Below are 12,775 nucleotides of genomic sequence, written 5' to 3'. Positions count from 1 at the left end.
GCCGTGAATAAACAAAAAATCATTCATTTAAACATCCACATCTACAGGTATGTCTGAAAATATTGTATAATCCTTAAATTCAATAAAATAAATTGAGCTATTGGAAATAAATTTGTTCTATAAATCGCAGTGTATAATTTTTAATATATAATTTTATTGAACATATTTTAATATTTGTTAAAGGGATAATTAAAGTGTTAACTGTGAGAATTGAGAATAATCATTTTATTTGAAACAGTACTACATTTAACATCACTCACATATTGGTGTAAATAGTAACTCGAAGAACAATAATGATTATTTTTAACTGAACGGTATAAGTATTAGTATAGGATATTAAAAAAACGTAGATGTGGGTACAGGACAACGTCTATCTAGTATATATATATATATATATATATATATATATATGTAAATATACATGTGTATGTATGTATATGTGTATTTATACGAGGGTCATGTAAAAATAAGGTTCCCACATTTTTTTCAGGGTTTAGACATTTTTTATTGCAATAAATGTGTATACCATCGGAAAGCTTGTATTTCAAACTATTTTTCTACATAGTCGCCAGATCTTTCAACGCATTTTTTCTGAGTAGTTTTCCACTTCCACTTTCTGAAAACCCGCTTCGAAGAACTCCGCCGCCACGCCCTTGCTCGGTCTTCTTCTTCGGCGATTTTGGATGGCTCTTTTGAGTTTTGTTAGTGTCTCGCAATACCTGTCCGAATTTATAGTGGACTCTTTAAGCATTAACTCGGTAAGCAAGACACATTTTCGGTCTCAAAACTCGATGGCCTCCCGCTCGCTCCTTTGCTCGTCGTGAACATCTGTGCGTCCTTCGGAGAACTCCCTGCACCATTTGAGGACGTGCTGGACGCTGATGCAAGTTTTGCCATAAACTTCTTCCAACTGTCTATGGATTTTAATATGTGTAAGCTTCTTCGCGTTTAAAAATCCATTGACTGTGAACGGATTTTACACCTGGCGGTGACGGCGATTGCGCGCTCCATCGCGGATGGCTGTTAGATTGGCACAAACCTTTGCAGTGATGTTCCAGGTAGTTGGAATAGAGTGGCAAGGATCAACAATGAAAATAATGCTGCCGGATTTTCCCTAGTATTTCGCGCGGCGAGTGTACAGCGTTGGGAACCTTATTTTTTACATGCCCCTCGTATATGTATGTGTATGTTATGGGTATCTAGGTATTTGCATATGTGATGTTTTGCCCTATGGGTATGCATTTGTTTGCATATATAGGTTTTTAGAATCGATCAAATTCATAATCACGAACACATATTTTGAATTCAATGACCATTCTTATTTTCAAATTTTTGGCACTCCCATGGGCTCCTCTATATCCCCGGCCCTAGCCGAATTATCTTTACAACATTTAGAAACCAGAGTCTTTAATTCCATCAACATAGACAGTTATTTTTATTACAGATATGTTGATGACATTATCACTTGTATACCTCCTCTAAATTTTGACTTATTGCTTTATTCATTCAATTCGTTTAACAAACAACATATTCAGTTCACTTTTGAAAAAGAACAAGATAACTCTATCAGCTTGTTGGATGTTAAAATCATTAAAAGCACAGACAACCGCATTATCACTAACTGGTACCAAAAACCTACTTGGTCAGGTAGGTACTTAAATTTTCACTCCTAGCACCCCTCTAGCATGAAAATAGGTACTATCATTAATCTAGTAGACCATGCTATCCTCCTTTCTAACGAACAATTTTGGACCTCAAACTTAGATTTAATTTACAAAACCCTCACACAAAATTCCTATCCCCCACATCTTATAAAATCCGTCACAAACAATAAACTCACTTTTTTAAAAAACAAAATAACTAACCCCAACCTGAGTTTAATTTCCACAAAAGACAATAATTTTGAAGGTACCATTTGCCTGCCTTACATCAAGGAACTTTATCCGATGTGGAAAAACTTTTTTACAACGCAAATCTTCGTTTAGTATGCAACATCGATTTAACGCTCAACTCCCTCTTCTCAAATTTAAAGCCGCGCACTAGTTTAGAACGAGTATCCAATGTGGTCTATAAAATATCTTGCAATGACTGTGATTCCACCTATATTGGCGAAACAGGACAGAACCTTATCAAACGTTTGAAACAACACGATAATAACTCAAAAAACAAAAATCAAGGGCAAACAATGATCACAGAACATTTAAAACTAAATAACCATTCGTTCAATTTTTATAACGCAAAGGTTCTTCATCACGAATCGAAAGTCTCACAAAGGCGTTTTTCAGAATCGGCCTATATTTTTTTGAATAAAAATTGTTTAAACAAACGCACGGACACCAGCTTCATCTGCGAAAATTACCAATATGTTCTAAATAATGTTTCCCAATTTATATCGAATACTTAACACCACGGTTTGCACAACACTATCACGCACACTTGCACAGAGCGCCAAGACGTACGTTCGGTCAAACACGAGCACATGCGGTTGTTTTTTCTCAAAAATTTTGACTTCGCATCTCGGACACTTACAAAAATATTATTCTGTTTGGCACTGGCCTCGGATACACGTGTATTTATGTATAATATTTTATTTATTAATTACTTTTTATCTTTTATTCTTTTTATAAAAAAGAAATTACTGACAGTTAGTGCTTGTCTCTAATTATTAATTTTTTACAAATTATATTAATATGTGTTAGTGATAATCGAAGAAATTCAAGTAAGTAATGTTTTATGCAATTTTTAATTTAAGGCTTAGATATAATTAGTCTGTCTCTTTAGTTAAACCTTTTCTTTTTACTATTGCTTACGTATATTCAATTTGTAACGTTACTTTCTGTTTTTTTCTTTTTTTTTAAATTGTAGAACCACTGATGATGACGTAGAATTTTACGTCGAAACGTATGGAAAAATAAAGATGTACTAAAAAAATCTTGACTTATTTTTTACTTGATGTTACGCCCTCCAAGAAATCAATCATATATATATATATATATATATATATATATATATATATATATATATATATATATATACGTGGTCTGTTCAAAAAGTACCCGGAATTTTCGTTTTTTCAAAAAAATATTTATTTATTCGTCTACATTAATGTGGTCCCCTTCAAAGTAGTCCCCCCCAGATATAATACACTTATGCCAGCGTTTTTTCCAATTTTCGAAGCACCCTTGATATTCACTTTTTGATATGTCCTTGAGCACTCTCAGCGATTTTCTTCAATCGAGGAAAACCGCCGTCCTTTCATGGGAATAGGAAAAAGTCACACGGAGCCATATCTGGTGAATTTTTGCACTTTGCAACACTTTATTTCATTTTTTACGCAAAATTTAATACAAATTCTTTGACTTTTCAATTCTCCCATTGTAAAAATCGCCGAGCTCAGAAAAACACGTCGAACCTTAGCGACTACCACAGACAAAGTAAACAGTGAATATAGCTGAAAATTTCATCATACTTTAGGGGCATGTATACCAACACAATAAAAAAAAAAATTTGACAATCAGACACTCCAGACCCGCGAAATTTAATTATTAGTAATTCCGGGTACTTTTTGAACACACCTCGTATATATAATCTATAAATTGAAATTCCTCATTCAACATTTACCACAATTCATTTAATTACATGTATACGTATATATTATACCAGCTTACCCGGCAAACGTTGCTTAAAGAAGTGAGGTATATCTACACAATTTCTAGAGAATTTAAAAAATTAATACTTTATTTTAAGTTTGTAAGAATGTTTTATATGAGTGCTATAGACGATGAGGTAATATAAAAACAATAAAGCATCAAACTCTACTTGTTTGATATAATGTAATTTATATTTACAATATTCGTTTGAGCACATTTTGTTGAAACAATCAAACTGGTTATATACCCACTGCCATGGAAAACATGCTTTAATCCAAACCAAGTCTTATTTGATATTTTTAGTTATATAGTATTTATAAACTCCAATTAATTGAATATTGATACTTTTTTAATCCTGGATTTTGTGTATAATTGTAAATAACACTAAAAATAAAATATTCAAACCTTTTGACCTCCTTTTTTGAAAAGACCAAAGGACATTTTATGAATTAAAGTAAATTTAATAAAAAGTATATATATATAGGGTGGTAGGGCTGAGCACAACAGTCTAATTTCATTTTGAGCAAATATAAATTATGTTGTGAAAACTAAATCAATTATATCACAACAAATAACTCACGTCAACAATTATCTGACTATGCTCAGTAAAACTCCCAGCTACTTCACCACTGTAGAAATTCGTTTTTTTTTTGCTCTTTTTCAAAAATTTATTTTTATCAGGTGGCAAACTGAGCGCAAACAGGTTCAATGTCTTATTTTAAATTCGCAATTTACAATGACAAACAGAGTCCGCGTGCGATTGCTAGGCCAAATGTAAATATTACAGGCATAGCCCGCGTACTAGATCGAGAGAGCCCGTGGGCGGATGACAGTATGTATTTTACGACACCTGGAATTTTGTGCATCGATTCCTCTATACCTATACTACATGAGATGGGGACTGACTAAGCCCAAAGTGGCGGACACAGCTACTGCGCAGCTGATAAAGGTACCTTTTTTTCCCCCATATCCGAACCATTTTACGACGGCTGCCGTTTCGAGAATTTGAAAATATAATATTGTTACTATCGGAAAATACCAATGGCAGACGATTATCGTGCGGTTAATATGGTGGCAGACGATTTTGAAAATGTAGAAAAAAATTTTTTTGAATGTATTTGATGATGTCTGCTATTCACATATTTTATTCCTTATAGTATCTAAAGCTTATATTTATCACAGCAGACGTGTACCTGGCATACCAACATCAGCAGGGTTAAAAAACTCGGCTACCATCCGGCCTGATAGTATGCACCATGTTTTATACCGTATAAGCAATTTTTTCATAATGATAATAGAAATTAACATTTTTTAGTCTATATGTGACATTTAATAATGCTGATGAGCGGAAAAAAGGATTTTTTACGCTAAATTCATAAATATTTAAGTATACAAAGGATAACAACAATTATTGTAATCTTTATTCATTTTTTTTATTTATTGTAGTCTAATTTGAAAATGTTGTATATAAATCGAGTTATACAATATTATATATATATATATATATATATATATATATATATATATACTAGCTGACCCGGAAAACGTAGTTTTGCTAAGTTAGGTATTTCTAAGCAACTTCTAAAGAATAAAAAAAAATACTTTATTTTAGGAGTGTAAGGATGTATAGTTTGAATGGTACAGACAATGAGGTATTATAAACACAATAAACTCCAAAGTCTACTTGTATAATAATAAATTATATAATTCATAATAACAATATTCGTTTGACCATATTTTGTTAATACAATCAAACTGGAAGTTTTATATACTTTCTATAAAAATATAGTATAATTCAATCCAAGTCTTTTATAATCTTTAGCCGTGGTCATTTTTGCCCCAGACAGATGTTAGTTTTTAAAGTGGTTATATCTCACTCAAAATTAACATTACATTTTATAAAACAATTAAATAGTTAAAACTTATATTAAGGTCTTGAGAACTAAATCCCCCAAAAAACTAACAACAAAAGGAAATACTTTCGTTATGGATTTTCAAAGATTACCGTTTATCTCCTGATAGCAAAGTCATAAGAATCAAGGTTATAGCTGATTATACATCTTTTCCCCTCTACTTTCAAATATTGTTGTTGAACAATGCTAAACTTTACTGGTTTTTGAGATATTGGTGGCGGATCTTATTAACTCCAGATCTTCATATGTTACTATCCATTCTTCGATAAATTCATAGAAAATGTTTCCAGTTTATTCTTCAAAATTAGTGGAAAATAACCATTAGTGAATTATATTTTACATTGCATTATCCAATGATTGTTGAAGTTCTTCATCTTTTTCAATTTGTAGAGTGATTTAATAAAACATGAATGATACCTGACTGTGTCTAAAATGCATGGATTTTGACATATCTTTTGAAAGGAATTCCTTCAGAATTGTACTTATTTTTCTGCTATACTTGTTCTAGTACCCGAACTGTCCATACATTTAATTGAATGCGAGCATTATAATCAATTTTCAAAATATTTTATTCCGGAGAACTTGTAATTATGTGCATTGACATTTTTACAGGTGTGTGTTCCAAAGTTATATTATCAACCGAATTTTCTTATTTAAGTAGTGGTCTGTTATATCTGGGAATAAGTTATTCGACAAAATGTCCCCTTTGATCGATTCCAAATTTAGGTTTTTAATTTAAATAATCTAAATAAAATAATTATATAATCTAGAAAATGTTTTATAAATACTAATAAATATAAAATTATGCAACTAAGACTGGCCCAATTTGTACAGCCTTTTTAACGTTTTACCCCGATTGTTATATAGCTATATAAAATCTTCTTTATGAATTTGCTTGAACATACGTAGATTTTCAACATGAGTACATATTGTGATAAATTTCAATGTGTTTATTTTGATTTTCCTTTTCTACAACTGTGTATCCAAATTTGTGGTGTCTTTATTATCACCATGACCACTATGTAGTATGCTCGGGAAGTAATTGGGAAAAGACTCAATGAATAACAGCATTAGTATCTAAACAACATAAGAAAAATTCTGTAAAAATTCTATTATTACCATGTAGGACATGTTTAACTATTTTAATTTTTTCATTGCAAATTGGATTGCAGGAAAAACTTCTTTCTATGCATTAGAAAGCCTATTCGGATGATGAAATCATGTAATATAATGCAAGTTCGTACTGCTGATCGCTTTCCATTCTTCTGTGAACTGTGATATTTGTCAAACTCTAAAAATATAAATGTCATGGACCATATAACTACAAAACTCCTTATAGTATTGTAATGAAAAATTTGTATTGTAAATAGATTGTACTGTATATATTCGAAATGATTACTTCCATATCTATTTAAACTGTACTTATGTGGATGTAAAATAACATAATGTGAGCTTTATAAGCAATTTTCAAACAACTTTGTTTCCGAAGATCTTGTACTTGAGATTTTTATGAATATGATTTCTAAAATTACTACCTGTGTTATAATCCAATTTTCTTATAAATACATAAACCTATATTTAATACTTACTACTTGAACCGCAGCCATTAGGCGTAATATACCGCATGCGGGCCAAGTACGGTTGCCGGATCGGGACCCTACCTAATTTAGAACCACCCCTGATCTGTGCCTTATTTAAATTTCTTTATATATAATATAATGTTAGTAAACGGGCTGCAAGTGTTGCTAGAAACTCAAAATATCAACTCGTTTGAAATGTTAATATGAAAATGCAATTTTTGGCATATTTTTCTCAAACACGGTGCTCTGATAGATCTCATCTGTATAATTATATACTCATTGGTATTTATAAATCATTTTCTAGGTTATATTATTTTTTATTTATGTTATTCAAATTCAAAACCTAAATGTGGTATCGATCAAAGGGACATTTTGCCGAATAACATTTTCCCAGTTATAATTTCGCAGAATTTATCGAGGAATAGATAGTAATATCTGAATCTTCTCTTAAAAATTTAATTTCTATTTTCTTCTTTCTTTGTTCCACATCTCTAAAATAGCTTAACCTGTCTTTGCTAAAAGCTAATAAGCACGTCTCTCCATCGATAGAAAAGTTTTTTTAAAGGCATAATTCAAATCGGTTCATTCGCGCGCGCCCGAAATTGTGGACGAAAAATTGTATTCCCTTAAAATACACACCATACATACATTCATTTTTTCTAAGTATAACATATGCCAAAACGTTCAAAACCTGAAACGTAAAGATATGCAAAAAAAAAATTATTTCGAGTTTTGGACGATTACTTTAACTTACACTTCCTGTAGTTAATAAACTTATATTATTATTATTATTGTTGATAGTTGAATTAAAAGAAAAAAAAATATTTGGTTAAAGAAAATACGTTTTTATTAGGTACAGTTTATATAAGTTTTACATCATATCCATTTCCTAAAATTGTTTTAGTTAGTTATTTATTGAAAATAAATTAAAAGATTGATGTGTCAAAATGTCAGTGGATAAATAGTATGTTGCGCAATTTTTCATTTGGGGAGGAAATAAGTAGAGTGGTAAATGCTGGATCTAACTAAACTAAACATGTATCTGAGAGGATATTTCAGAATTACCTAAGAGTATCAATGTGTGGTGTTTAAGTTATAATTCAGCAGATTCAATGAATTGGCAAAGAAACGAAGAACTTTACAAGGTTCGATTTTAACGATAATTAAGTTAATTATTTTATTTTACAGGTAGGGGCTTGCATTGTTAACGACGAAAAAAGAATTGTTGGAGTAGGATATAACGGTCTTCCAATGGGATGTAGTGATGATGAATTTCCTTGGAATAAAGATGGGTCTGATCCTTTACAAACAAAGTATTTTTATGGTAATAGCTAAACTACACACACACACACACATATATATATATATATATACATATATATATATATATATATATATATATATATATATCAAATCGCATATGATTAGCAATTGATAACCTGTTTCTTGACGTTTTGAATACTTGAATTATCAAACTATTGGTACTAAAATATTACGCAGGAACTTTTATTTAAAGAAAAAAATAAAAAAATTTTTATATATATTCATTTGATCTATATTATAAGTTTTGATTTAACGTAGTCTACTGAAGTCATTTTCCCTTCTATTTTCTCTATCAAACAAATCTCGTCTGATATAATGCATTCCCATATCATTACACATCTACCACTAAATGTAATGTTAGTTTAATATGTCTTGTCCGTAATGGTACATTTTACCCTTTTCACATCCACTCCTTATCATCAGACCCAAATCGAATAATTTTGGTATCAGACCATATGCCATTTGTTCAATCATTTACTGTGAAGTGGACATTTTTTTGGCGAACGCTAATCTTAGTTTTTTATGACTATTTGTTAACAGGGACTTTTTAACTCTAGCTCTCCCTCGCAGCCAGCATCCTTTTGGACACGGCGAACTTCTTTTGCAGCGATGTCGATATTACCAATTCGTCTAAGTTTACTTTGTATTTCAACTGCATTATCGACTTTCTCTGAACGAATAGAACAACCAATACCGCGCTTGAAGGCATCTGAGTGTATTGGTTTAAGGCCTGAGTTATTCCTTTTGACTTCTCGAATGGGTTGCATTAATTTTTCGAATTTTATATTATAGTTCCTATTGAATATCAATATTTTTGACCTAAAAAACGACGGGAACATTCTTTTTGAAGCTCATCAAGTATAGCTTTTCGAATATTTTCCAACATAGTCTTCACTGCGAAACAATTTCAATTCAAATAATGTAATGTATTCTAAAATGTCAACAAAATTAAATGACTTATTTTTCAAAATGTAAGGAACTAATTCCTCACATTCTGAAAACAGTAACAAAGAATTTATTTGGCTTTTTACTTACTGTTTGAGAGTGTGATTAAAATTCACAAAATCGATCAAGTGGTCCTGTGAGGCTTGTAAGGACTGAGTGAATTATGTTTGCAATACAAGTAGGAAAGAATTTAGGGATTGTAAATAAGGAATAGAGTTTTCTGATAAAGTTATAAATTCGTATTGACAAGAAACATAGAATTAAGACGAGTTGGTGATAATATTTCAAACATTTGATCATCTTCCTGAGTCACTGTTTATATATATACTAGATGACCCGACAGACGTTGTCCTGTACCCACATCTACATTTTGTTAATATCCTATACTAATATTTACACCGTTCAGTTAAAACTAATAATTATTGTTTTTCGAATTACTATTTACACAAATATGAGTGATGTTAAATGTAGAACTGTTTCAAATAAATTGATGATTCTCAATTTCTACAGTTACCACTTTAATTATCACTTTAACAAATGTTAAAATATGTTCAATAAAATTATATATTAAAAATTATACACTGCAATTAATACAGGGTCCGGCACTCGAAGTGTAACCAACTTCAAACCGCTCGCGTAGCTGATGCACGGGTACCAACTATCAATAAGTTAGCTAAATAACAGTTTGATGTATTGTTTATAAGCGCACGAAAGTATTTTGTCGACAGTGAACGCGAAAAAAAGAAATCAGTAATGGATTTCAAACGTAACAGTGTGAATACATTATATTTAGCTGGAAAATCACAACCAGCGATTGTTCGAGGGCTCAAACACCTTAAAGTGAATAAAGTTTTCGTTTATCGCACTATAACTCGTTACAATGAAACTGGTAGCAGCATCGCAAAACGTCATGGAGGTGGTCACCAAAAGACTGCAACGTCACATGAGATGGTCAAAAAAGTGAGAAAGCGACTCGGGCGAAATCCCCGACGAAGTGCCAATCAAATGGCAAAAGATCTTAACATATCTGACCGTAGCATCCGCCGCATACTGAAAAATGATCTCAAGGTCAAGCCTTATAAGATCCAAAAGGCACATGATCTTACGCCGAAGCAGCAGCAAGTGAGACTTCAGAGAGCTAAGGAGTTGCTTCGCCTGGCCGAAAGTGGTAAATTTCCGAACATTGTGTTTTCCGACGAGCAAATTTTCACAATTGAGCAATTCGTAAATTCTCAAAACGATAGGGTTTACTTGACTGAACGTTCAGACAAGAATTTGAGCCATTGATTGGCCACCAGGAGGCAACACCCGCGACAGGTAATGGTTTGGGCCGCTGTAACCGCAGATGGGCGATCTCCAATCGTTTGTATCGAGCCTGGCGTCAAGGTAAATGCGCAATATTATCGGGAAAGTATTCTGAAGATTGCTTTGAAGCCATGTGCAGACAAACATTTCGGTGGCAGACTATGGACGTTTCAACAGGACTCAGCATTGTCTCATAAAGCTCGAGTGAACCAAGAATGGCTAAAAAACAACGCTCCGAGCTTCATAACGTCCTATGGATTATTCTCTTTGGGCCATTTTGGAGAGCAAGGTCCGAACTAAGAGGTACATAAGTCTCGAGGCGCTAAAAAAAGCCGTTGACCGCCAGTGGGCCAAAATACCTCAAAGTCACGTTCGCCCAAATGCGATTTGTTTTTGCCTCGGGAATGTACGCATAAACTACTTTTTCCGTGTATATTTGTGTATGTATATATATATATATATATATATATATATATATATACGTATTATGTGTATATATATATTAGTGATGTGCCAAGTCGAATCAAGTGATTCCAATCATTCGAATCAAGCCTTTAACGACTTGATTCGAATCAGATTTTACTTGATTCGAATCAACTCGTATCAAGCCGCGAAATATTTACTGTGATAAAACATGTGTGAACACAAATTTTCATAAATATAAAAAATATGTTTTAATTTAATTCAATATTATAATAATATAAATAATAATAATAATAAATATAAAAAATGATAATAAAAAAAAAGAGTGCGCGTAAGGATCACACGCGATTGAAGTAAAACTTTTAATATTGTATGAGTAGGCAATTAAGATAAAAATAAAAAAACATCATATTTGAATTTTAAAAATCATTTATTAATAATCACATAACATCAATAACACTGTTTGAAACAACAGCGATAGATTAATTGCTATCATATTTCATATATGATATAATAGGTTTGTAATAACTGAAATGAGAGACATAAATTTTGCTTTGTAAACTATGTACATTTCTGGAGAAAACTGCATCAATAGTCGTGCCATATCTTGTGGTTGATTCAAATGGAGAATTATTCATTGTTGAATTAAATTTATTATTTAAAAAATCAATTAATGGTTGAGATTCTTCTGAACGAAAATTGACATTGAAATCTCCAGCAAGAATTAATGGCATTAAAGAAAATGATTTCTTTTGGCAAATATGATTTTATTTCTATTCATTGGAATAGATGAAGATCTCCTGAGAATCGGCACAGCTGTCCTACTGATATTAAGAGTTTGAATATGATGTACAGCTTTCTTCCTATTTTGTTACCTATCTTACCAGGAAATTCAAACCATACACGTAGAAGTTCATCATTATCGCCACATTCTATGTACACTAATTTTCCTACACAGCCATTAGCTAAGCCATCACTTACATCAATATTAGTTGTTATTGTGTAAAATTTATTCAGAACTAAAATTATTTCATACGGCAAACCCCCGGTATCAATAACCGATTTTTGTGAAACTGCTGACGAATGTATGATTGTTGATCTGTCGCATGGCAACCTACATAAATATCCGTGGCAGTAGATATTATTTTGTCTTCAACGAGATTCAATATAAATTTATTATATTCCATGACACATTTATTCTCTAAGAAAAGTCTTATTCCATGAGGACATAACATAACTAGTTGGTTTGGTATTTAGCCTTGAGGCAAGTTACATGAACTTCCCGATATATTTAAATAATCGACTTAATCAATAAAAAATAAATTAATTTATGAGTCATTAAAAGTATTCCGAGTGGATTTATTACACATAATTGAAAACGAACGAACTCGGAGTATTTTCTAAAAGCAAATTTTCAAAAATCAATAATTTTTATAATTGAACCAGTTTTCAGGACTTTAATGATTTATTATGTTCAAGACCAAGTACTCTATCATTATACCAAGTAAATAGTCTAATTTTAATTTTAACAAATGTCAAAAGAGCTACTCATTTTCTCAAACTTTGATGAATTTTTAAAATCAAACTATTTGTCTTAAGGCCGTAATATTTCAGTAAGTTCTATAAGACCATAGTA

At 31.6% G+C, this 12,775-nt stretch overlaps 1 protein-coding gene across 1 annotated transcript in view; it reads left to right on the top strand.

Moving 5' to 3' along the window:
• Window positions 1-12,775, top strand: part of LOC113370573 (deoxycytidylate deaminase) — a 46,071-nt gene that overhangs the window by 13,575 nt on the left and 19,721 nt on the right. Inside the window, exon 2 of the mRNA XM_026611262.1 lies at window positions 8,332-8,467. Within this exon, the coding sequence (XP_026467047.1) occupies window positions 8,332-8,467 (136 nt within the window). The remainder of the gene's footprint in view (window positions 1-8,331; window positions 8,468-12,775) is intronic.

Source organism: Ctenocephalides felis, unplaced genomic scaffold (genome assembly GCF_003426905.1).
Source record: "Ctenocephalides felis isolate EL2017-DRISC unplaced genomic scaffold, ASM342690v1 CF-g0.4_SCAFFOLD_01492, whole genome shotgun sequence".
NCBI classification, from domain to species: domain Eukaryota; kingdom Metazoa; phylum Arthropoda; class Insecta; order Siphonaptera; family Pulicidae; genus Ctenocephalides; species Ctenocephalides felis.
Note: the sequence above shows the minus strand (reverse complement) of the source record. Positions and strands in the feature narration are given on the sequence as shown.